Here is a 27,840-nt window from a genome sequence, read left to right on the forward strand (position 1 = left end):
TATTCAATAATGATTAAAGATGTTCATGTGTTAGGCTGAGATTAAGTTTAGGTCGAGTTTAAGTATGATATTAGCACACTTTATATTTATCTAAATTCGGCTTGAACTTAAAATATGAGCCTAAAATGTTGATAAAATCCACTCATATTTATAAATGATTATTTAAGTTACTTTTAAACCTGCCCATATTTTTGTTTAATTTTTTTAAAAATACTTATATTATTTTTAATTTAATATTTAATGATTTTATATACTTTTATAAGCATGTTAATATATATATACATTATAGTATTATATATTATTATTACAAGGAAGGATCTTTTACATTACTTTGTATCTTTTTGTACGATTAATATTTTATAATGATCAAACTATCATTTTTTATATTTCATTCATATAAATTATTTATGTCAAATTTGATCTGAATTAGAAATTTCTATCGTTCAATAAATATTAATATATATATAGTATTTTAGATTAATATGGTAAAGATGATATATTGGACCGTTTTGAAAATTTACATATATAATAAATATAATTATATTGATAAATTCAATTATTAAATTATTAAAATATTAATGGTAGAAAGAAATATTAATTCACTTATTATATATTATAAATTTAAAAATGATTGAATATTTGAGCTAAATCCCAACTTATATTTTAGATCAACTTAATTTTTTCCCAACCTATTTTCGGGTTCTTTTACTCGAACTGTCCAAAATTTCGACTGGAATTTCAAGGGTCGGCGCAACCCTTTACTAACCGTGCGTGCGGGCCGGTATTAAACCGGTTCAGAGCTTATAATTACAAAGCCGAATGCAGAAACTGAGCAGAGACCCGGACGGAGTGAAGAGGAGAGACATAGAAATGGCGGGTAGGGTTTTATTTTCAGCTTCAGTGGGTCTCCGAAAATCTCATAGCCTCATGATTCTTTTCTCTAATTCATTCATTTCCATCCCAAATGAGCCCCTTCCCAAAGCCAGGTACCTCTCTTTGTATTTGTTCTTTTATGTCTTTTAGTGGAGTTGAATCTGTTTTTTCTTTTTCTTTTTTTTTCCTTTGGCTATGGATTTATTCTTTTATAGTTTCTCAGCAGCCACCAGTTTCCCAACCCCGTAATAGGGTTCTTTTCTTTGTTCCAATGCCATTCTGTTTGAAAAGAAATGTGTTAATTCACTGAAGCAAACCCACTTCTGTTTTTCTGTTCATACAAAAAAGAGCTTGGCCGTCTTTGGCAATTTGGGATGATTTTCAACATGAAATGGGTAATCTTTGGGGCTCGTATTGGATGGGTTGCTTTCATCTCCATTGGAGTTACAGTTTATGTTCACAAAACTTAATGCAACATTGATTTTTTGATTGTTGTAAATATATGATATCTTAGAAGGTTTAGTGGGAATTTGATGTCCCTTATATTATATTCTTTAACAAATTTAATTGGATCCAACTAAGAACCCTTTGGCTTTGGTTTCATTGTAAAGCCTTGTTAGCTTTTACTCCTTTGCTTTCATAGAATGGAGAATGGCTTCATGATGTCCGTTTTTCAAATGATCTTATTGCCTTTAATGTATGGATCCTGTTGTTTTTTTTTTATATGCTTTTTCCCCCTAGTTTTCAAAAGCCCATTGTCTGTTTTCTGGGAAACATACTGATAAAAACTTATCAGATAACCAGTTAGATGGAAGCCTTCCAGGCTTTAGCCCTGTTGAAGAATGTGTTTAATATATCATTTGCGCGTGTGTCTATTTGTGTGTGTGCGTCTGAAAATTTCACTAGAAAAGAAAGAAATCCTGAAAAAATTCGAATGTGCTAACTATGAAGTAGTTTGGTTGATGATATGTGCAAGGCTTTTGGTCCACAGCAACCTTTTTCCCCAACCTATGACAGAAAGAGGTTTCTGCTTGAGAGGCATGTCTGGATTCATTCAGCTCCATCTCTGAATGCTTCTGAAAACGTTGTTGGGACAGTCAACCATTCTGAGGGAGTTTCTAGCATCAAGGATGCTTATAGTGGTAATCTTAAGGCAAAGAGGAAGAAATTAAAGGGTAAACGAGCTGTAGTAAGGTGGTTGAAATTCTTCAGGTGGAAGAAGAAGAAAGATTATGAAAGAATGACAGCTGAAGAAAAAATTCTTTACAAACTTAGAAAGGTATTCCCAGTTTTTCTTCTAAAATGCTTGCATGTTCATTTGGTTGGGTAATTTCAAGCCATTACTCTCTCTCTCTCTTGTGAGAGATCGAGTGATTTTGAAGTTGGGTTTGCTTAGATAGTCTTATATCAGCTAGTACCTAAAGATTCTTCTGTTTTAAACTTTTTTCACGTGCATTTTCTCCAATTGTTCTTCAGGGTCGGAAGAAAGAAGAAAGACTTGCTACAGCATTAAATAAGATTGAGCCCGCAGAATCATCGGAAACAACCCATGATCCAGAAATATTGACTCCAGAAGAGCACTTTTTCTTTTTGAAGATGGGCCTCAAGTGCAAAAATTATGTGCCAGTAGGAAGACGGGGAATTTACCAGGGTGTAATTTTGAACATGCACTCCACTGGAAGAAACATCAGACTTTGAAGGTGGTGGTTAAAACATTCTCACCGGAGGAAGTCAAGGAGATTGCTGCTGAGCTTGCAAGATTGACAGGTGGGATTGTGCTCGACATTCATGAATATAATACAATAATTATGTACAGAGGGAAGAATTATTCTCAGCCACCAACAGAGATTATGTCACCCCGGGTCACTCTTTCTAGAAAGAAGGTTTTCTTCTCTCCTTATCTTTGCTTCGTTCTGTTTTTCACCCTAGTATTTAGAATCTAAAGAATCCTGGATCATTAGCATACAATTTACAAACAGTTCCTTAATATGAGAGACTCTTCTAATTTCTCCCGTCAAGAAAACATGTGATGGTTGTCACCCTAGTCACTTTGTACTAATTTCCGTATCTTAGAAAAGTGTTCTCTTCTTTGAGATTATTTTTGTATCTCCACTATATGATTCTAACCCAAGCTTTGAGAATGTTCTCTTAATACAAGATCAAGCATGTTACTATTTAAGCTCCCATTTGGTTAATTGCCAGCAGAGAGGTTGCGATGTCTTTGATTTCCATAGTTGATTGCTTAAATTTGCTTCTGTTCATTCCTGCTGTACAGGCTCTTGATAAATCCAAATATAGGGATGGCCTTAGAGCTGTTAGGAAGTACATCCCAAAGCTTGAGCAGGACCTCGAGTTGCTACGTGCTCAAGCTGCAAACAACTTCAATCCTGTGCAACATGTGCCAAACGCTGATGATCAGAATGTGGGTTCTGGGAAGAGTTCAAGCACGCCACTGGAGGGTTCAAATAAATTGAAAGAATTTTTGGATGAGAGCAAGGAACTTACAGAAAATGAATCCAAAACAGATTTGCTTTTGGCTTCTGATTCTGAGGACTTGTCAGATATTTTTGAGACTGAGTCTGACACAGAGACAGAGGAGAGGGAAGAACAACCGCTTTTTCTGGATGAATTTGAGAAATTTCCAGTAGAAAGTGATGGAGAACCCGAAGATTTTGAGGAGCACTTACGCCAAATAACAATGGGCTCTAAAGTCCCAGTGGCATCTGAGGAAGATGTTAACTCTCCAAACTTTGATGAGGTAGATCGGATGTTTTTACGTGCTGCTTCACTCCTAAAGAAAAAGAGGAGTTAGGAAGATTCGTGATTAGTGTAATTCTCATAATAGATGTTGTAGATGTACATTTACTCTTGCTTCCCCTTTGAGGCTTGACTGCATAGACAGTACTTAATGCATGGAAAAGTTGCAGTGCGGCATTCTTCGGTAGAAAGAGGTGCATGTGCGACATTTTTCTAGCAGGCAGAATCTGTAAAAGCATGTCAAATTGCTCGACCTCAAGTTTCTCGTTGCTATTGTATACCCGTCTCTTCAAATTGCCATGTATTGATATTATCTAGGTTCAGAGAAAGCAACTTAACATTTTCCTTCATAATTGTACAAACACTTGGTTCTGATATAATTTCGTTCAGAGGTTTTATGAATTTACAATTTCCTTCATAATTGTACAAACACTTGGTTCTGATATAATTTCGTTCAGAGGTTCAGAGAAAACATTAAGGACCATTTACTTCGTCTCCGTACTTGAGCATGCCTACAGTTCTATTCCTACTTGATTAGGTACGAAACCTGAAAAAGTGATGGCTCGCCAATCTCGATCCTTACTTTTCGATTATCTCATTTATACCGATGTGATATCATGAACCAGTAAAAGCTAATCTCATATGCACCTTGATTTGCAATTAGAAGGCTGGTCAAATTATTCTGCAGACTGATATCAGTGAGTGATTATGCTCCTTTGCAAATTTGGTAACAACCCCTTTAACCCCATCCCTTGAAGCCAGTGATAGGTGGGGGAGGAAGAACCTTGTGTTTTCTATACATTGTATCTTTACAAATTTGGTAACAACCCCTTTAACCCCATCCCTTGAACGTCAATTATGATGGATTCGCACTTTAAAACCAATGCGCCTGCTATGAACAACGTAAAATTCCTTTGCATCATCTCTTGACTTGAGCTCTATGCCTATATACGGTTCCACAGCATTGCCTAACAAAGGCAAACTCCCGCTAGACTCTTCTATGATCTTGCCAACTTCTCCCAAGCATATATCAATGTTGTCTGAAAGCTCGTGACCAGCCAGTTCCTGCTCATCGAAGTTTATCAGAATCTATCCCTTTGATTAGATTTGCTCTGCGTTATGCTCTTTCTTCTACAAAATAGTTTATCTTATAAGAAAGCTGCCGGCAAGCGAAACTGAAATAACTTTATTCTTCCTATTTGTACAGAAATTTTGAATCTGACTGAAACTGAAAAGAAAAATAAAAAGATAAATGAGATATAAGAAGAAAAAGAAGAAGAATGATGGAATGTTTAGCGACTATAAATACACTCAAATAATAAGCAACTCCATAACCGACATCATGAACCCTTACTTTAAACTCTTACCGGATGATCACTGTATACAAAATAGTGGATGGACTAGCAAGGGTCTCTAATCACCTCAAGAACAAAGCAATTATGTGAAAATTTAACTCCTTTCACTCATAACAATATTAATTTTACTCGTTTTAAATATTTTAATAACTATTAACGATTTGGGTTTTGATCAAGTTTCGTGTTGCTCCTCAACCCCGTACTTGAGGGTGGCATACTAATGATATCAACTTGACCAAATCTTCCTTGATTAGTTTTAGTCTATATTTTTATCTCATTTTTAAAATTTGAATTTATTTTGTTCTTTAAATAGTTTTTGTTATCTTTTTGTTGTTATTTGAATAAATTACATATCTTATTTAGTTTTTTTTATTTGTATAAATTCAGTTTGTAATTTACTTTTTCATCCTTTCCAAAACCTTATAAATAATTAATGGTCAAATCAACTCGCAAAGCCTACCTCAACATTGAGGTTCTACTACTTATTCCATTGTACTAAGAAAAATGATCTAATTAGTCCTTTCCAAAAAGAAACATGTTAAGTAAGAGCTTTCTCAAGTCTAGCAAAATACATACTTAGAAAAGTCATTAATTTGAACTACTTAATGATACGGTTCACCATCATTCAGTCATTTAATCAATTCAATTTTTCATCTTAGATCAAGATTTTCACACTTTAGGGGGCCCAATTTAGTCACTTGATTCGCTAGGTTCAGAGAACAAGGTTAGAAGAGCTTGTCAGGTTCACATGGAGGAGGCACCTTAAAGGTGCAAGAGACAAATCGTCCAAAAAAGACTCTAGAAGACTCTAAGAGGCTCTCTGTCGCCTTACTGCAACTAAATTGTCTTAGTGTAGATATTTCAAACTAGAATCGATCTTGATCGTCCTTTAGATAAATATGGGCTATTGGGTGTAAGGGGTAGCAACTATAAATAGGGATCACCTCACCCCTCTTGTACATAGTAGGGCACTATATCTTTGTTCTTTTTCTATCTCACAAAATTTAATTTGACAATATTTTAACTCTCATTTAGGCTGAATTTAGCCACACTGATTGCTAGTCGTTTAAATCTAACGATGTATCTAGCTAAACTATAGCTTCCGACACATGAAATTAACTTACCCTTAATTGATTCATGCAATTACTTTTTAAAGTTAGCACTTAGAGATTTTTCAAAATTTAAAACTTAAGCTCGTAAGTTGAATAATCGGTTATAATTCGAGTATGCAAAAGTACACAAATAATCTTTAAACCTACTAATTCTTATACCAAATAAATTAAATCCTACCTATTGCCATAAAAGGTTTTCATTATTAATGTTTCCCTACCCTACATCTTTTTCAAAAAAATAAGTTGAGAGATACTAATAACTACCTGCAAATAAATTATGAGTAAATCATTAAATTTAATAAAATAAAATATTATTATAAAATAATTTTAAATTAATTCATAAATTAATTATTTTCAATAGCTGCATAAATTGATTTCAAAATTATTTTTAAAATTTTATTTTAAACTTAGATTCAATTAAATTAATTAAATACATTTCATTGCACTAACCGAGATAGTATTTACTCGTCTGTAACCATATTATATTTGTGATATAATATTTTTTCAAAAAAAAAATTGGCAATATAATAGAATAATTAAAGTCGAAAGTTTTATTTCGTATTGTACAATCACTTATATAAATAGATTTTATATTTATTATATAGATAGATATCATAAATAGAAATTAAATTATATTAATAATAAAAAGTTATCGAAAATTATGCATTTATATGTTTTTTTTTCTAAAAATTGGATTTGGTAGAGGGAAAATATTTTCCTCACATGTTTTATTATTTTTTCCCTAAAAACAGTAAATGTATTGATGAAGCCAAATAAATTATTTTGCCATATTTTAATAAATCAATTAAATTTGTCTTTAAAACAATTCGCATTGATACTTATCAAAAACCTTATTATTTTTTATAATTTAGAGTTGTCGTTACAAAAAGTTTTGAAAGGAACTTATTGTTGGTATCTACAGTTAATCAAATCAGATAAATGGTTTTTGTCATATTTTGATAAGCCAATTGTGATTGGCTCTGAAACAATTTATTGCGTTGATATTTATCACATCCAATATCAAAAGCTTCATTTTATCCTCTAGAATTTAGAGTTCGAATTTCAACCAGCACCTATTGGTGGTACTTGCTAATTGGCTTTGAAACAAATCACTGCATTGATATTTATCACATCCAACATCAAAAATCTCATTTTACCCTCTATAACTTAGAGTTCTCGTTACTAAGATTTTCAAATGGCACCTATTGGTGGTACATACAAGATTCGAGACAATTATCATATTTAGCATTTTTATCAAATCCAATATCAAAAACTTCACCCTCTATAACTTAGAACTCTCGTTGCTGAGAGTTTCAAACGACACGTGTTGGTTGTACCTGTAAGACTCAGGACAAATATTAGCATAGGGCATTTGAATAATTATGAAGGCAGTTGAGTGTGGGGTGACTCAAACCACTAAACAAGGCTACAACCATGGTATCACGTAAGCTAAGTGGTACCATGCTTGCAAGTAAATTATTTTTAGGCGTTGGTTGGTGGTTCGAATCCCTTCGCATGTACTCTTCATAATAATTATCAGCCCCTTCTTCTCACTCTCAGGCAAAAGGCTTGCCAAAGCCTCAAACCCCAACATTTACACAGTGTTCATGTATTTACATTTTAAGGCAAACAATAACAATATACATATTTTTGTTTTAGTTATATTTATTGTAATCACTAACGTTATTGAAATTTAATACTCCTTCGTTTTGTTTTAGTAATTTTTATTGTAATCACTAACATTGTTTAAATTTAATACTCCTTCATTAAATCATTAACGGTGTTAGTTTTTTATTGACATAATAATAAATTTAACTTTTCAATGTTTACAGATTCTCAATTTAGTCTAAATCTAAAAAATTCAATAAATTTAGCCCTCAACTTTATACGTTCTGTCAATTTAGTATTGATTCTTAAAAAAAAACTTTTAAAAAGATTAAAAATTTATTTTTTGAGAATAATACATGAAATTTTATAAAAATAATTACAAAATTACAAAAAATATATTTATAAATAAATGAATATTTATTTTTCTTATTTTCTAACATGAAATTTATTTATTAGATACTAATCTTATAAATAAAACAATTTAAGTGGGGAACCATGAAGAAGATTTACACTGATTCAATTATTCTCTTGTCTAACATTAACGACCATTATGTTTAGGTTGGATTGAAAATTGCAACTTGAGGTCGAAAAGAGTGAGAATCGATGTCTTTAAGTTTTTGCCCAAAATGAGTTTATTACGTTTGAGGTTGTGCTTGAAGGCGGACATGCTCGGGGATATATAAGTGAGGATGAGGTCTTTGAGACTAGTAGGTAAAGGTTCTACTAGCAACTGCACAACCAATTCCTAGTTCAATGGAATAATGATGGAGGATGTGGAAATTTGAGGAGTCTAGAGTTAGGGTTATTGATGCGGGCAATTGTAGATGAAGGTGATGCCTAGTGCTTGGAAAATTTGATGAGGATTAAGGAGCAACACCAAATGTATAATAAAATTTATTATTTATAAAATAAACTAAAAAAAGGAAAAGTTTGCATATTATTTAAGTCTTGTTTGTGGTTTTTTTTAAATATATTATTTATTAAAACATTATTTTAATAAATAAATTTCATGTCAAAAAAAGTACTCATTTATTTATAATTTTGTATATATTTTTTATTAAGTCCTATGCATTTAATCAAAAAATAAACATTTAAATAATTATTTTTATTTTTAAATATTTTTGTATTTTTAAAAAGTAAAACTAAATTGACAAAATGTATATATTTGAGGACTAAATTTGTTGAATTCTCTAGAATTGAGAATAAATTGATAAAATCCGTAAACATTGGAGGGCTAAATTTGTTATTATGTCAATAAAAAAGGTCATCGCTAGTGATTTGACGGAGGAGTGACCAAAATATTAAATTTCGATAATGTTAGTAACTAAAATAGAAATTTTTAAACACGAGCGACCAAAATAAAAAAAACATACTAATAATTGGTTGACTATTTTTACAGTTTACCCTACCTTTTATCGATAGTTATAGATTTTCTTTTTGCGTATGTTTACGAATTAACTTTACAAGGAAAGTTATTACATTATTAAAAAAGTTAATATATTTTAGCATATCAAACATAATCACTCTCCCATCAATGAAATTTTGAGGAAAGTAATTACTTTCCATAACATCAAATATCCTCTTATAAAAACTTAAAACATTATACTACCTTTTAAAAATTTCACGTTTAAAATTTGACTTTTGTTTAGGGTAGGATGAAATATTTAAAAATTAATGATAAAATATAGAATATATATTTTTTATAATTTAAAATCTATATTTATCAAACAATCTAATTATATTTCATAATTAATTTTAAGTAATAATCAAACAAATATTATCACATAAGTTTCAATATTTAATCTCACCACACTTATTTTTTCACCATTTTACTTTTCAATTTATCAACCTAATATTCCATAAAATAAAATAAAAAAACCAGCGCACCTAATATGTTCTTCTTCTAAGCCTATAACTGTATAATTCTAATTTCCTACTTTCTGGTCACATCTATCCAAATTTTAGGTCAGTTGAACAACCAAACAAGTCACCATATAGATATGAACAAAGATGATGAACAATATATACAAGCAAAAATCAAAATTTGTTATTAGTTCTTATATTATGTATGAGTTTTAAATTTAATTTGGTTATTTTTTTATTTTTATATTTTTTAAATTTTAAAATTTTAATTCTAATCAAACAATTGCAATTAAATTCCTATGTGACAACCATATTATCACATGTGTTATTCCATAATACTCTAAAAGACCATGCCATTTTGATTACTTAATTTAATGGCTATTATTTGGGTCAATGTCAAAATTTTAAAATTTGAAAAGTACAATGACTAAAAATGATCAAATTGAAAAACATGGACTAAATCATCGACTTACACATAGTACAAGACTAGCAACAAAATTTGACCTAACATATTTAACTTGTACCGTTTTGGTCGAAATTGAAATTTCAAAATTTAACTGATTCGAAAAAACATCAATTAAAATAGAAAAATCACAAAATATAGGGAGTAATGGCGAAATTTGACAAAAACAAGGTGCTAGAACAAGCAAATCGTGAAAACCCAAGTTTTTGATAAGAAAAGCATCCTGGGGTGAAAATAGATGTACATAAATCAACATAAGAAGCATATCTGACCCTTTCTTTTATATTCATCACAATGATGTTGATGTATGACTTGAACACTACTGTAGCAACCCTCAAAAACCACATGAAATTTGGGATTAAAATGTCCATATCCCGACCATCACCACAAAATATTATATACAGAAAGAAATTGGATGAAGTAATGGCAAAGTTAGGAAGCCTCGTACATTGCAATTTGCAGCTACTCTAAGTTGTCAAGGCAAGATAATCATTTCTGACAAGATATATAAAACACAAAATCATAAGTTACCAAGCAGCTAAGTTTAGGGTTCTTCATCAACCATGAATTTCAACTTCTATGGCTATCTATTCATTCAAATCCAATATGAGAGTGGTGAAATTAGCCCAACCATTGAGAAACAGAAGTAAAACTAATCATTGGATACTTGAATTCTCAATTTAACTCAACCGAAAATAAAACGAAAACAAAAGCAAGCAACCCACGATTTTTAATTTACAATATTTGTTTACCAAGGCTAACAATGGTGAAGTTTACAGAAACCGATTTGTTTTAAATGATTCAATGCAAGAAAGCATAAACAGCAGTGGAAATGTAAACCAAGAGAGCAGAAGAAACCAGAATGACTAAAGCCGCCGTGGCATGAATGGAGGACTGACTGCCGCAAGACAACAACCCCAGCCGGATCTCGATCACGTTCACCATCGAAAGCATCAGAAACAAGCACCCCATGACGGACCCGACGGCGGAGCCCATCATCCCAAACCTCAATACTTTAAGGTTAATGTGTGCCCTGAAAGCTTCATCCACATCTTTGCTGTTCAACAAATTGATGGCGAGCTTTAGACCCTGAGCCACCAGGGAGGAGAAAAGGAAGAAGCTGAAGGAGACGACCTCGAAGACCAAGAGCTTTTTAGCTACGTCAATGCCGGCGTCGCAGGGGGCTCGGTTCTCGAGACTGTGTTGGCCCGGAGTGGCCAAAGAAAGGCCCACAAAGACGGCGATGGTGAAGAGGGAGTTGACGTTGACGAGGCCATCCAAGGCGGTAACGTGAACGCTCGTCGTTGACGAAGAAGATGAGGATGTTGAAGTCAGTCTCCTGGGGTTGCCGTTGCTGGTGTAGTACTCCTTTGGGTACTCCCCAGATCTGAGAAACAAATGAAAATTTTCAATGTGAGAGATGTTAAAAAGAAGAAAAAACCCAAAGTGTCTTAATCAAAAAAAGAAAAGAAAAGAAAGAAACTTTACTCATCCATTATTGAAACTTGCAAGCTTTGATGGTGTTTCTTGAAGGGCTATGCTTCCAGGAACAGAAGAGGAAAGTTAAGAGTAGCTACTTTTTCTATTATTATTTGATTGGGGATTTTATATAGGATTTTTGGAGTGGGTAAGGGAATTAGTTGAAATAAAGTAAGAAACTTTGACATGGGAAACAACTGTGAGTTTGTTTCAACTTTTGATTAAAACAAAACATCATCAAATCAAATCATTGTCTTTGAGGATAAAGCGGAATGACAGTAAGGCCCCTCTTGCTAATGCTTTTGCTTGCTGGGTCAATTTATGCTAGTAATTTTGATGTTTGTATTTTTTTAATTTTCAATATTGAAAATAAATAATTAAATAAATTTTGTTATTTTTAAAGTTTTATGTACAAAACAATATTCGTAATGTCATATTTGTTTGTTATTTTTTCATAATATTAAAAAAATAGTAATATTTAAATCGGATCAAACCAATTAAATTGAGAATTTATTGGTATACCAGTTTGGATATAGGGATTGATCTGACATCTAAGCAAATTGCTCGAAGCCTATAAAAAAAAATCAAAAATTGAGAAAAGAATCAACGGGTTGAACCAATTTTATAATTTTTTTAAATATCTTTATTATTTTTTGAATTGTATGTTTATTTATTGTTGAAACAATGGTTGAACTGGGAATCGATGGTTTAATTATTGAAATACTGTAAAAAAAAAGTCACATTATTTTAGTTAATAGATTTAGTCAATATCGTTTAAGTTTAAACTGAAAATTTAAAATTTAAAAAGTATAGATATTAATCAAATTGAAAAATATATACTAAACCCATAACTTATGAGTGGTACGAAATTAAAAACAGGATTTGACCTATCATATTTAATTGATAAAGTTGAATTAAGACTGAAGCTTCAAATTTTAAAATTATAAGAATTAAAATTGATTAAATTAAAATACATGAATTAACTCATGTATAGTATAGAACTAACTGCTAAATTTGACCTAACCTAAAGGGTCAAATTCAGGTTTGTTAGGGCCTAATTTTGGGTACTCAAAAATCTTGTGGTCTAGGAAATTGCATAAATTTCATGGCTGCTTTAGGCAAATTGGAGATATGCAGCAATGCGTGAAGTCACCTTCCAACTGATAAACCAAAGAGCTGGCCATGATTGTTGTTGAGTCATGCAGATAAGTTATTTTATAACTAGAAAATCTAAAACTGTTGGCAACTTTTTTCAGGAATATGGCTGATTATTATCATTAGTATCTTTTTTATCATCATTATTATTGAAAAAGAAAAAAAAAAGGTTTCGATCAGGTAAAGCTTTCATCAAGCAAGAAAACTTTTTGAGGGTTAGAAATAAATTACAATTATTTAGAGGGGTCAATATAATTTTCCTCATTATATTTACTTACAACTTTATAATTTATGGAAGGACTAAACTTAAATTTCATTATTTTTTTAATTAAATTATAAAACTTTTGAGAGTTCACAAATTTACATATGTACTTTAAAATTTCATCCTTTCGGTGCGGTCCATCTAATCAAAGGATGTTTGTTTAATTATAAGTTCAAAATTCCACAAAGAGGAAAGATTGCCCAAAACGGATGCAAATGCATGTCCAAGTCAAGTTATAATTTATAATAATTATATGTATTATGCGTTTCTGAGGGAAAATATTATATGTATTGGCATTTCACAAGCCACTGATCAACAAGTTGAGCTTGAATTTGGAAAATCGAACATGAAAACTACATCAAATTGGCAGTGTAAAAGAGATGGAATACGCTTATAGTTATTAGCTCACAGAAGAATGTCTTGGTGACTTTAAATCGGACTGGTGAACGAATATTTCACAGTTTCGTTATACACAAAAAAGAAACTTTTGTAGAAGGGTTTTATCATTGCATCCATGGATGAAAATAGAAGAGAGTTGTCAGCTTCACATGGCTTTATGACTAATCTGCTTTTGGGCCTGAATTGAACCCTGACGATGCTTCCCGCAAGACATTCCTTCAAGCCTTTTGTCTTCTTACTAGCTACTTCTACTTCATCTTTGTTACAAAAGCAATCTATGACTGATTACTGACAGATCAAGACCTGAACGATGGAAATTACCGCTTAGATTAATGAATCCCACATGCTTGGCAAATGCATTGTTGTAAATCACGGCAACCTCCTCGGATTAGAATTCCATACCAATATAAGGTTTGAAATTGTCATATACTTTATGTTCCATAAATTGTCCTCCATCGTAGAAGTGAAGCGTTTCTCCGGTCTCCACCTTCACCTAAGCACCCATCCTTTTCGAACAGAACTTTCTATAACCTTTCTATCTGACACCAAATCAGACATGTTATTTACAGATTACTTGTATATGTCATAAGCTTCCTCTGTTCAAAAGAGTTCCTACAGAGGAATAACAATGAAATGTTACAAGCAATGCTGGCGGAACTGTAGCTTTACTCAACCTTCATGCTTGGATCTTCATTCTTAATCACCAGTAATCTCCACAAGAGCAATTCCCATTCTCAAAATGGTGGAATCTTTTGCGATCCCTTACCACAATTTTCCTTCCAGTAATCTTAGCAATGAGCTTGATCATTGAGTGACAATCATCACAAACCCTCAAGTTTTTTACAACCCTTATTGTAGTACCTGGTTTAGTAGAAATTAGACCATAGCATATGGCAAGCCTCTCGCTGTGTATTGCTAAAGCCTGCTCTTTCTCCCAGTCTTCAATATCATGCAAAACAGCATCTGTTGCTGGAATATGTCCTGCTTCTTTTAATACTTGGTTCAACTCCTCTAACTTGTTATATATTTTTTCCTTCTGAGGGTGCCTTAGGTCTCCCAGAAGAAACTCGTGTATCTCATTGTTCACTTCAATGGAGCTACAACCTGGTTCTTTTTGGATTCCACCCTCCTTCATCTTTGCCCTTATTTGAGCTGCTTCTTTCCATTTCCCTGATGAAGCATAGACATTTGCCAGCAGAACGTAAGTACCCGAATCTACCACTCCATGATTCATTAAAATTCTCGCAACTTGTTCGCCTAATTCAAAGTTTCCATGAATCTTACAAGCACTCAGCAAGGACCCCAACATGACATGATCAGGTGCTATTTCCATATTATGAATGAAATTATAAGCTTCTTTTAGATGACCTACACGACCGAGAAGGTCAACAATACATCCATAGTGCTCTATCTGTGGCGGAATCCCATAATCTCTACTCATAGAATGGAACATCTCAAGCCCCAAATTCACCAAACCTCCATGGCTACAGGCATTCAAAATAGCAACAAAAGTAACACTAGTTGGCAAAAGCCCCAGCTTAATCATTCCTCGAAAAATCTCAATTGCTTGAATACTCTTCCCATGCATAGCAAGCCCTGAAATCATTAAATTGTACGTAATCACATTTCTCTCTTTCATCATTGCAAAAATACGTTCAGCCTCATCGATATCACCACACCTTGAATACATGCTGATCAGTGCACCGCCAACAAAATGATTAAGCTCAATCCTATGGTGTTTTCCAATGTACGAATGAACCCATCTTCCAAGCTCTAAAGCTCCCAATTGCGAGCACGCTGACAAAACGCAAACAATAGTAACTTCATTAGGCCTCATATTCCCCTTTTGCATTTCCCTAAACATCTCCAAAGCCATGTTCATCTCCCCATTCCTCACCAACCCATCAATCATCGCGGTCCAGCAAACAGTATCCTTAACCCTTACCCGATCAAAAACCTCAATAGCCTGCTCTACCAATCCATGGTCAAGAAAACAATTGATCACGATCGTTGAGGCAACAACATCTCTTTCCGTCATTTTATCAAACAATTTCCTTGCATCATCAAATTCCCCACACTTCCCATAAAACTCCATCAGCTTCATGGTTATCGATCTATTCGAGCTTAACCCAAGTTTCGAAGCTTGGCAATGAACCTCTTTTCCTTCTCGCAAAGTAAAACGAGACCCGCAAGCTTTCAAAACCGCGGTGATCACATACTTATCCGGCACAATAAATCGATTAATCATTTGAAAATAAAGGCTAATCCCATCAGAGTAGGAACCAGCCGAAACAAACCCATCAATGAGAGCAGTGTAGAGAAACACATTTGGGTTATGGACCAGTTGAAAGATGGTGGAGGCATAATTAACGGAGGATAAAGTGGAGCTAAGACGAAGAAGCTCGAAGAGGATGAAAGGATCTTGGTCATGGCCTGTTCTAATGATTTTGGCATGTATTGGTAGGATTTGGTTGGCGTCTTTGCAATTCTTTAAGAGAGAAACGAATTCTTTTCTGCGTTGGGTGGAGTTGGAGATGGAGACTTTTGGGTTCGGATTTGAAGTTGAAGTCGATGGGTAAGTGAAGTTCCCGACTACGGCTAACGTACAGTAACTCATTGGCTGCCGTTTTCTAACTTCAAATGCTTAGAAGCAGAAGGGATATTTATAGCATAGCTTGCTCTATCTTCTAGCTTTCACTCAGCTCTCTATTTGACCAATAAACTTTTTTTTTTTTTTGCATATATAGCTAATTTAAGCTTTATGGAGAGTCAATTTAGTTCATGTACTGTTATTTAATTAAAAAAAATCATGTATATTATTTGCTTAAATTTCTGCCTTCGCTTTTCAAATATATGATAAACTACCACGTTCACATCGTTCCTATTTTTGTCAATAAAAAAATTTATTGTGTAACCACCTTTAAAAATATTGAGCAAACTAATCACTCTCCCATTAAATAATAAGGAATGCTGACTGTACAGGTTCCCGTATTCTTTTCCATTTCCACGTAATTAAATAACAATAGCGATCGAATAAGAGATAATGACTGCTTGAATAAAAAACTTCACGACGAAGATGGCAATGCATAAACATAGGTCTCAAGTCACCATGGCCACTGGCCACGCATCAACCAAAAGGGTTAAAACGGAGTCCATCAGTCACTGCTCAGAAGCTGTCAGATTTGGCTAAAATGATATTATTATATTAGGGTCCACAACAAAATGTAAATCAGGCAGTTCTTTGCCCTCGGGCAAGAAAAGAAAACCCTGCCCTGCTCTTGTAATGATGCATACTCTTTTCGTACTGGTTTAACAATCCATGACAAAACTAACATCAAGGTTTAGGAAATGCTGTTTTTGGTACTATATATGCTATGAATTTAATAAATTAGGGTTAGGGTTGAAACCAGATGGTTTCTTCCAAGTGGGATTGGTTAGAAATTGGTAGATGAAAAATCTAAATAAACCATAACTGCTCAAAACCCATACACTTGTTCTCTATTTGCAACTACGTAACTCGGGACTCTTAATTTTTCTTCGAGCATCCCTGCCAATACCTGCCACCAACACATTTGAACACGACTTTCAACTATGATCATCTAAATATATATATATATGCTTAAAAGAACTTTGAGAATCAAGTATATCCATATCAGATACATACCGGTCACTCGCTAGGCCCTGGTACACAGTAACTGCTATCATTCCTACTCCATAAAGGATAACAAAGAGGTAAGTCTCAGCAATAGGAAATTATCAAATTCCACCCAGAAGAACTCCTAAACAATTAGAAAATGTAAATAACACAAGTTTAACATTAAACTATAATCAGCAGATCAACCAAGCCTTAAATTCATACTATACTCAAGATGTACAGATATTCTAAACAAATTTATTGAAATTTTTTCCAAATTAAATTCAACAAAATCAAGAAACTACAGTAAATTTATTTTCTTTGCATTATCTTCAATAAATTTAATTCCCAGCATGCTTGCAATCTTTAAGTCAGACAGGACAGTTATTCACTAATCCATGCTACTAATAGATTCTATTGCAGTAAGGTAAAAAAAAATTTAGGGAAAACTTACCTTGTTAGGGCTTTATTATGGCCGGCTAAGGGCAGTAATTAAAGAGTTTGAACCAACTGAAATCAAAACAGTATAGCAAATATAGCAGACTTTGAATGTAGCAGTTTCAAGCTATGCTAGGGGAACGAGTGTTAGAAACAACTATGTAACCAGTATAGGTATGTTCAATTTTTTCTGTTTTTTTTTTTTCAAATTGGAGGATTCTCGGAGGTTCATATCCCCGTATTATGTAAGAAATATTAAGAGCCAGATCAACTTGAGTTGAAAGGCTATTTTATGCTATAAACACTAACTGAGAATGTTGTAGCAAATAAAGAGAAATGGACAAGGAAGAGGGCAATGAGCACAAAACACATTTTACTAAGCATACATACCTAAATAAAACAAAGCAATCACAATTATTCATGTTTAAATATTTTTTGTTTCATTTAGTTAATTTTCTTTAAAATATTAATTATATCATTATATTCATATTTAAATGCAATTCTTTTTGACATCAACCTAAACCACATCGATTTTCCATCTTCTTCTCTAATTACTATAGCTCAACAATCTAGAGGATTATTGTGTACTGTTCAAGTGAAGACAGGTTTTCAGAATATAGATATCAAAAGAGTACACTGAGAAGGGCTACGTTAGATGTATCGTCAGTCAAACCAGAGAGAACCGCCGGATTGCACTTCTTCTTCTTCCTACTCCAATTGCAAGAATCACAAGGGTAGTATTCCCTTTTATGATGTATTAATGTCAAACTCACATAACGCTTCCTATTGATGAAGCATCAAACATGAGCATATTAAAGAATTCGTGCAATAGAGATGCTACATGTTGTTCCTCAATGTATTGATGCACTTATGCTCATGGTAAAGATGGTAGCGAATCAAGAATTGTTGGCCATGCAACAATGGTGCATTTATGATGGTAGTTGCTTTGTTTGCATCACAATTAGATAATTTAATGTGGAACAAGTGCCAGCTTTGCACCTATGATACAGAAGCATTCCATAACTTGGTTCAAATAAGTTTGAAATTTGGTTTTAGTTTTAATAATGTTACCATATACTGATAAGATTTATCTTCACATTTTTATCATAAGTTGTGTCCCAATCTTAGAAGTGTGTGACGGAAACCATGCAATCATAAACAAAGAGAAACCACCTCTCTTTGTGATAAATTCAATACACTTTGGAAATGGACTTCATATACCTGTGCCTAGGTTAAATAACCAACTAAACAAAAATTTGAAGGCATGAACCTGAAACACTAAACCTAGTTCATGTAGACACGCTTTATAAGTGACATCATCAGGTCTAGGGTTCAAATCTCGACATTTGGAACTCCTCCCCTATCTACGATCTCCTTTGTACCAAAAAATAATTTCATGGTCCGTCTTTTATTTAATTTTGAATGAAATGAAAGCAAAGATTTTATTTTTGTCTATTATTAAATTTTCAATGCAATGAAAGCAAAAATATTTCTGGAACAAGTTACTTACCAGTGCCCTAAATCACCTGCTAGCTATGGCAGCAACAGAGATAGATAACCAAGAAATGACAGCTTTGAACAAATCATATGACAACGACAGAGAGCACGCTTGTATACATCCATGCCCTTGCATGAATGGCAACAAGCGTGCTCTCTCTCATTGTCAATTGACAATGCGTGTCAATCTCAAAATGAAAACTGCAAAACAAAACTCAGATATATTAGGAAATGCTGCAGGGAGGTATTATTTACTTATGCTCTAAAATGATGGCTTGCTTGCTTACTTACTTAGAAATGCATCTACAACTCATGATTCTGACAATCCCAAGAAATATAACATAAATGTCACCGTTATGACATCCATGAACATTTCTTAAAGTTGCCAATATCTTACACTCCATAAACATCATCAACAATGACACTCCGAGCAACCAACAAGTGTTGAGTGCAATGGCAAGGCACAAAGGATTGGTCCCCATGGACAGTAAAATGGACATTGAAGATACCTTGATTCCACCAAAAACCAATAAAACTCCGAACAAAACAATCTTCAAACCCTCATAAATAGTACCGAAGACACAAAGGAATGATCTAAAGTTTTGCAGAAAAATGTATTGCCTTCTAACATGAATGAATTGAAGATGGAAGTTCCTTTCAAAAGACATGAATCTGTACTTTGGTTAAAACATATATAAAGAATTAAAAGTTAAAACATCAAGTCAACAGCCTAGAATTTGTGACAAGTTACATAGCAAACGACCATAAAACATAATTTTGGGAAAGTGAAAAGAAGTTTAATATCATAACACAAAGAATGATAAAAGAATTTTCTTGGAAACTCTTCGTCCTTTACAATCATATCTATCTTTTTCATTATTAATGCAGCTGGTTATAAACCCAGATTCTGGCGTCTTCCAAGACAAGCTTGAAAAGGGGGAACTTTTTCATATATATAATCATATTATAAAGGCTTGGAGTAAGCTATAAACAAGTTTAAAGACTAAGAAGAAGTGTTTAAAAGACTTATCAAACATCCAAGATTGCCATTTTTTGAATAAAAAAGAAATAGGCATCAAAAATATTTCATTGGATTTCAAAACCACAATAAAACAGCTGAATTTGCTAAATTAAGAAGCTTAGAGGAAAACAAACGAAAGGTAAACAAATCAAGGTTGCATCAACTACTACTATTGTTAAAACTCAAACAACATGCAACATAAACCAAAGTTTACTATTCTTTATGTTGTTGTTTTTTTCCATATTTCTTCACCAAAATCCTAGCCCGAACTAAAACACTATTAAAATTTCTAAGCCAAAAAACAAAGTCTTGGTTTTAACAGTTCAAAGCAAAAGGGCTTAAAATATGCTAAAACTTTTAAAGCATGAACAAACCCTAGCCTTAAGTTCAAAAAGTAACATTTATGAATAACATCGTTGCTTGAACCTGAAATCCTAGATCCAGACCCAAATTAGAAAACACACACACAAATGAAGCAGGAAGCAACTACTTGGCCACTTGCACTAGCTGCACAGTCAAAAACAACTTTTGGTGAAATGAAGAGAGTGGAAAGTATAGGAGAATTTCTAAAAAAAATAATACGGAAGATCTAAATTAAAGAATAATTTATATAATTCCAAAGGCATATTTTGAAACGATAATACGGAAGATTAACCAAATGATGATTAATAAAGAGGATAAGAAGAGGTTTAGCGTAGGTGATCAAGGTACCGTTTCGAAATCTGCCTCTTTGTCTGGTAAAATCAAGATTCGCATTGATTTGATCCAACGGTGTTACTGCTTGACACGTTAATGAAACATAAACACAAAAGTACAAAGCCAAAATTAGAACCTTTACACAGTGCACTACCGTACCAGATTCTTCCCCTGGGTGGCCTTTTTACTCAAATGACCCAAAATAATTAATTATTTATGAAAATGACACAAGTCAAAACTTATATACAAAAATACTCGTTATCAAAATACCTGCTAATGACGCCTAACATACCCGTAGTACCAGTTTTCATTTTTCAAAATCCCCATTAAAAATACGAGGTATTCAGGAAGGGAAAAAGAAAAGAAAAAAAAAATGTTTTTAATGGATGTTGGCAGTCTATCAAAGGCAACGAAGAAATTTCTTTTAAAAAGAATTGGGTGTCACTAGTATGTCAAGTGGCATCGGTAAATATTTTTAAAAAATATTTTTTTTTGTCGCTAATATGTCAGGCGACACTAGTTAAAATTTTTAAAATATATATTCTTTTAAGTGTTACTGTCGTGTCAGTTGTCACCGGTGATATTTTTTAAAAAATTATTGTAGAAAGAGTAGTTTGAAGTTTTGATCATTGTTTTAGAATATTTGGAGTTTGATACCATGGGATCTGAACCGTAGAAGTAAACGAAAAGGAGGAAATCTCTTCTTTGGTGTTAAAACCGGCACAAAAGGCCACCGTAAACGGCGACATTGGTGGCTACTGAATACGGTGACTATAATTTTCAATTGAGAAGAGGAAGGGAAAGAAAAATAAATAAATAAATAAAAACAACTGAGTACGACAGCTAGGGTTTTCAATTGAGAAGAATAAAGGGAAATTCAAATAGAAAAGGAAAAAAGAGTATATTAAAAATAGAGAATCAAATATGAGGAAAAACAAAAATAATAACATATATGTAAAATAGAGATATGAAAGAAAATTTAATATTTTACGAAAAATAGAGAATCAAATAAAGAAAAGAAAAAGGAATAAAATATTAAATTATCTTTCATATCTCTATTTTACATATATGTTATTCTCTTTCCTTTCTTATATTTAACTTTTACTCTTTCATCTCTCTATCTTTTTCTCTCGTCCCTCATCTCTCTATCTTTTTCTCTCGTCCCTCTATCTTTCATCTATTGATAGTGACATTGATAAGACAAAAATAACATATGAAGCAAGTATCAGTCATGAGCTTCCTCCTTTATTTAGTTTTCATTTTTTTTATATTATCTGTTAGGAAACTATAGAAAACAAATGTTTTCGTACATAAATTTTGATTAAAATTATTATAATTAATTAATTATTTTGTACCAGTTGAATAAAAAATCCCCCATGGATTTAATGGAAGTGAGCGTGGGGCTGAGAAGATGTGTAACGGCCATATTCCTTTGTTTCGCAGGGAAATTTACAAAAAACCTTTTTTAACTAAAAAAGCAATTAAAAATAATTTATACATAAGCTTAATTTATTAACAAACACAAAGGAAATTAAAATACTCAAAAATGTCAATTTTAAAAAAGATTTACATAAACAGGCCAATTTTTGAAAAAATTACAGGAATAAGACAATTTTACAAAAACAAATTTAATTGGAAGCATCTTCAATTTAAATGTAGAAAAACACTTCAGCTAAAGTTGAAAGTACTTTTTGCCACATCAGCACTAAAAATGGCAACACCAATATTTTTTTCTTATTTCTTAATCTCACCTATTAGTCTGGAAATAAAAATTAAAAACAAGTCTTTATATAGACCCAAAATCTCATTTATTTTGTTTTCTTAAACGATGTGGGATTTGGAATATGGATATGTATAGACTTATAACTCATTTGCAATTATTCCTAAACAATGTGGGATTGCTAACTCGTTTAACTAACAACATAAGATTAGATGTGTTACACTATATTTTATATTTTTTTATGTTCTTTCATTTTCTTATCATGGAAATTTTATACATTTGTACCGAATTGTGTTATTTTTCGTTTTAACCATGTATTAATTTATAATTAAAAATATTATTTACACTTGTATTTTTTTTTGCATTTTTGTTGCAAACAACAATATAAGATTAAAAGCTATGCAAATATGTTTTCTCTTTAGAAATATAGAGAGTATTTTAGAATATATATTAAAATTAGAATAAAAAGATAAGAATGTAAAGTGTTGTATTTTTGTTTTTATATTGAAATTTTATTTATTTTTAATTATTTTTGTTGGGTTCATTTAACTTAATTCATGACCAACTTTGGAGTTTTAGTATGTGTGTAAACACTAATGAAAAAGTATCATATGATCTCGTAATTATCACTATAGCCATGTTTGTTTGGTTTCTTTTATTATTATCTTTTGAATTATATTTTTATACTAATGTTTTTTAAAATAGAAGTTAGAATAAGTAATCTTCAAATTATATTTTTTTGTTAGATATTTAAATTTATTTTTTTGTCAAAAAACGATCTAAACTATAATTTCATAACTATTATGGCCTATATTTTGCTAGAAAAATTCTTTCAACTAATTAAGAGCTGATACATGACATTTTTAATAATATTGAAAAATTAAATTAAATTATTATTTAATAATATCTCTCACACACATCTTCGCTTCTCTCTCCCTTTGTTCTCAACACCAAACATGGGAAAAGATGTTGGTACAAGAGTAAGTAATCCTACATTGTCTAGGAATAAGTTACAAATGGATTATGAGTCTATATATACTCATATATCATATCGCTTAATAAAAAAGATAAATGAGACTTTGGGTTTATTTAAAGACCTGTTTTATAAATTTTATTTTCACATTAATAGGTGGCACCATGAAATAAGAAAAATATATTAGCACTGTCACTTTAAATGTTGATATGGCAGAAAGCAGTTTCAGTTGGTAGTGTTTTTTTGTTAATATGCTAAAAATTTTACCTGAAAATACTTCCAGTTGAACACGTTTTTTATAAAATTAACCTAGAATAGATACCATTAGGATCAAGAGCCAAGCTTCATTCAAAGAAAAGTTTTTTTTTCTCTCTAATTAATGGTTAATTGGCTTGAAAAAGTATTAATAAACTAAAAAAATACAATAATTATATCTTAATTATATATAAAAAAAATAGTCCACCGTACCGCCTTAAATTTAACCTCCTAAAAATATTTACGTTTCCTTGATGTATAATTATATATTGATAAAAATTATGTAAGTATTTAATATATACTAAATAATTTCATATAATTAATTTATATTTGTGATAAATTATAGTTTCTTGATTAATGATAAAAATATTTACGGTAAAAAATTATTAGTTATAATATTTAAAACAAAAGAGATTAAATATTAGAAAATATAAAACCAACTGTGATAATCTAACTAAAACAGATAAAGTAATTTGTTTTCAATTTATAAATTCAGACTTGTTGGAGCAGAAAACATCCATACAAGAGTGAGGCAATGTAGATTAAGCAATCCTCGCACTTGCTTTCCCCATCGCCATCTCGTATGTCGAAATTTTACGTCATCATTGCATGAATCATAATACATAATAATTATATTCTATAAATTTTTACACAACAACAAATATTTGAGGGTATATTTATTTTTTATTTTATATAAAATCTAGGAAAAAAATCAATTATATGATAAAATTTGATCTCAAAATGCCATAATTTTTATTTTTCTTTTACCATTTTAACAAAAATCACAGCTATATTTTTATATTAATTTTAAATTTTATTAAATTATTATTATTTTCCGGTAAATTATTAAATTATTATTTTTATCCACGTGTGTGCTATTATCTAGTTTTTCAAATAAGGGTTATCAAATATAAATTGGGTAAACTACAATAGTAGTCACCCAACTATCAGTAATTTTTTTTTGTCATTCAACTATGAAAAGTTGCAAAATGATCACCTAACCATGAAAAGTTACAAGACAGTCACCCAACTGTTCAATTTTGTCATTTTTGGTCACCAACTAGCTAATGGTGGCAGCTTTTAAAATTTGCATGATAGCAACTTTAACCCTAAATATTTATACATTATGTCAATTTAGTCTTGATTCTAAAAAATCTAAACCTTAACATTTACACATTGTGTAATTTAGTCATTTTTGCAAGTTTATTTTTCTTTGTGATCACTTTTTACCTAAAAAGCTAAGAAAATAAAATTATTGGTTAGCTTTGATTGAAAATATACACAAAAATGAAAACACCCAAAAAGTCAAGATAATAATTTGCATCTTTTCTCATTCTTTTAAAATTAACTCTCAATATCACAAAGAAACAATAAAACTTCAAAAAAGAGACCAAATTGCACAATGTGTAAATGTTGAGGGTTCATTTTTTTAGAATCAACACTAAATTGACATAATTTATAAGCTTTGAGGGTTAAAGTTGTTATTATGCCAATTTTAAAATATGCATTGTTAGTCGGTGGTGACCAGAAAAGATAAAATTAAGTAGTTAGATGACTATTTTGTAACTTATCATAATTGGATAACTATAAAAAGAGCTTACAAATAGTTGAGTAAGTGCTAGTGTAATTTACCCATATAAATTAGACGAAATTCAAATGTAAAAATTGCTGTCCAACTTTCAGTCCGAATGGACCTAACAGACAAGGTTTTTACTGTGTTACTTTTAGGCGTAATGATTTATTTCACTCTTTAATTTTTTGTCTTTTTAGCTCTTAAATCTGTATTATTTATGAAATTATGTAAAATTGATAAAAAGTTAATATTTGTTAATTTTATTGACGTGATATATGGATTGTCACATAGATAATACGTTAGCATTTAATTAATTTTTTAAAATTTAAAATTTTATTTTTAAAAATTAAAAATCATTAAAATTATTAAAAATATAAAAATATTTTTAAATTTTAATAAATTAATTAAATACTGACGTGTAATCCATATGACAATCCACATGTATGCCACATCAGAAAAGTTAGTAAATTTAATAAATATTAAAATTTCCATCTATTTTGAGGTAATTTAACAAATAATACAAATTTAAGGATTAAAATAAATAAAGAACTAAAATAAAGAACTAAAATAATTTTTTTTATAAAATTGAAGTATGGGTGCTGAAAATTCTGAGCCACACTTTTTTCGACCATGACTAATATATTGTTTTCGAAAAGCAAAATAGTGGAGTATATAATTGTTTAGCCCTACAATACTATTTTGCTTTTTCAAGGGGAATGTATTTAACTTATTATATTAATTTATCTAATCATATAAGAGTGAAAAGCTTCCTTTTGAAGTAATAGAAAAATAAAAAATAAAAACTTGAGACACTTCCACAATAATTAGTTAGAGGGGAAAATTACATGTCTAAGTGTAATAGTTGAGCTAAATAAGGCAAATGGGCCAATTTTTTTTCTAATTGGGCCTTTAGGCCGTTTTTTAATTTAATTAATGAAATAGGCCGTTTTTAGGAGAGAGAAGGGGAAAGCATGTCCAGATGGGCGCACTTTCTGCACAAATGGCAACAGGGCGCACTTTCCCTTTCTCTCTCTATGGTTAGGGTTGCTTATTTTTTAGGGCTAGTGTTTATGTTTTTTTAGGGTATTTTGAAAATGTTTAGGGTTTTCGATTGAAACAACAGAAGTTCTTAGGTAGTTTTTATGGGTTGGGGATGTGATAATGCGCCTCAGCACACATACATTTCATATGTCATGGCGGGATAGGACCATCACCTTAAAAACTCATTGCAGGGAAATCTGATTTCGGGGTAATAATGCTTGATACAATTAGGGGTTGAAGTCTAGGTAGAGATTCCGGTCGGCGGCCATGATGCGGTCACTTGTTCGAATATAATCGGGGGCTAGGTGACAGTCATTATGCAGTTAGGAGTTCAAGCTTTTTGGATACCCGCAAACAATGTCCTATATATACAATACATAAGATTGATGCCATAACCGTACGGAAAAACCCTGGGAACTTCTGGTGTAATTAATGTAAATTTTTTCTCTATTTCCAAGCAACCGATATCTTTAACCTTTCATTATTGTCTGAAAGCTGACACCGAGGTGGACACAAGAAGACTCTTAGGTGGATGTTCCGGCACAGTAGAGGTCAAACTCTGGTTGGCGCGACAGTGATTGTAGTTTTTAATGGGTTGTGTAATAACGACAACCATCGTCGCCTCAAAAGGAGCATCATATTTATTGCATTGCAACAGTCGCTCCCCGCCTGAGAGTGCTATTGTATCTACGACAGCGCCGACCTTCGAAAAAGAAGGAAGGTTAAAGGTACCGGTTGCCTGGAAATAGAGAAAAAAATTAGACCGATTATAGCGGGAAGCCCTAGAGTTTTTCCATATGAATATGTTGCCACCTCAACTGAAAACACATTTTAACTTTCTCTCCATTGCCATAGTCACTCTCCCTGAAAGTCCTCTTGCTCCCAACTCTGTCACAACTTTCGAAAAATTACGTTAATGATACTGCTTCAGTGAAGATGGAGAAAAAAAAATAAATTGATTATACTGGAAAACCCCTTTGTTTTTCCCTATAATTATGGTCTCAAACTTATGTTTGTGGTTTATAAATCATCCTCTATTGGTATCATGAAACTCGAACTCGTGACCGCAAAGTCACTGTCAACTAGGGTCCCGAGTTATACTTCAACTTGTGACCGCAAAATCGCCGTCAACTGGGAGCCCTAGTTATACTTCAACTTGTGACCGTATAACCACCGTGAACTGGGAGCCTGAGTTGAAATGTGATGAGCTTCTAAGGTGATGGTTTCATCCCCACACGATAGATGAAATGTATAGGTCTCCGAGTGTCATCGCATCACCATTAACTCAAACATACATTAAAACTATCAGAATGTCTACCTCAAATACAAGCACAAACACAAATAAATCTTTCTCCCCAAATTTTCAATACCAACACAATTTTTTTTAGAAACAAAAAATGTATATTGTAGGAAGTGTTTCAATATCAGCAGAAAACGCTTCTTATAAGATGCCTTTTTTGTTTCTCTTTTTAAAATCAACTTATTTTTTTAAATATTGAAAAATAGATCTAAAACCTTAAATATTTTTCTAAAACCGATATTTCCTTCAAATTTACCATCTAAATATGATATTATTGTGAAATAAAACAAAATCAATAAGATATCACGCAACACAAAAAAGAAAATATAAAAAATATATGACATCTGTTGTGCGTTTACAGTAAAA

The 27,840-nt window shown here is 31.9% G+C and overlaps 2 protein-coding genes and 1 pseudogene across 4 annotated transcripts; 1 reads left to right on the forward strand and 2 right to left on the reverse strand.

Annotated features, from left to right (window-relative positions):
• The first annotated feature begins 685 nt into the window (after nucleotides 1-685).
• On the forward strand, nucleotides 686-4,032 carry LOC107912510 (uncharacterized CRM domain-containing protein At3g25440, chloroplastic-like; annotated as a pseudogene).
• Nucleotides 4,033-10,678: 6,646 nt separating this feature from the next.
• On the reverse strand, nucleotides 10,679-11,806 carry LOC107912509 (uncharacterized). Its single transcript, XM_016840719.2, has 2 exons — nucleotides 11,520-11,806; nucleotides 10,679-11,418 (listed from the first exon to the last, which is right to left on the reverse strand). The coding sequence occupies exons 1-2, from the start codon at nucleotides 11,525-11,527 to the stop codon at nucleotides 10,833-10,835; spliced, it is 594 nt and encodes a 197-aa protein (XP_016696208.1). The 5' UTR covers nucleotides 11,528-11,806; the 3' UTR covers nucleotides 10,679-10,832.
• A 1,430-nt stretch (nucleotides 11,807-13,236) lies between these two features.
• Nucleotides 13,237-20,599, reverse strand: LOC107912508 (putative pentatricopeptide repeat-containing protein At5g59200, chloroplastic). Of its 3 annotated transcripts, XM_041106238.1 has the most exons (4): nucleotides 19,187-20,599; nucleotides 18,909-19,096; nucleotides 16,991-17,033; nucleotides 13,237-16,883 (listed from the first exon to the last, which is right to left on the reverse strand). In XM_041106238.1, the coding sequence occupies exon 4, from the start codon at nucleotides 15,941-15,943 to the stop codon at nucleotides 14,027-14,029; it is 1,917 nt and encodes a 638-aa protein (XP_040962172.1). In that variant the 5' UTR covers nucleotides 15,944-16,883; nucleotides 16,991-17,033; nucleotides 18,909-19,096; nucleotides 19,187-20,599; the 3' UTR covers nucleotides 13,237-14,026. The 3 variants fall into 3 exon arrangements, with proteins under 3 accessions (XP_040962172.1, XP_016696206.2, XP_016696207.2); XM_016840717.2 differs by having other exon boundaries at nucleotides 16,991-19,096; nucleotides 19,187-20,598; XM_016840718.2 differs by having other exon boundaries at nucleotides 16,991-19,096; nucleotides 20,383-20,597.
• Nucleotides 20,600-27,840: the final 7,241 nt, after the last annotated feature.

The sequence above is a fragment of the Gossypium hirsutum genome, chromosome D11 (genome assembly GCF_007990345.1).
Source record: "Gossypium hirsutum isolate 1008001.06 chromosome D11, Gossypium_hirsutum_v2.1, whole genome shotgun sequence".
In the NCBI taxonomy this organism is placed as follows: domain Eukaryota; kingdom Viridiplantae; phylum Streptophyta; class Magnoliopsida; order Malvales; family Malvaceae; genus Gossypium; species Gossypium hirsutum.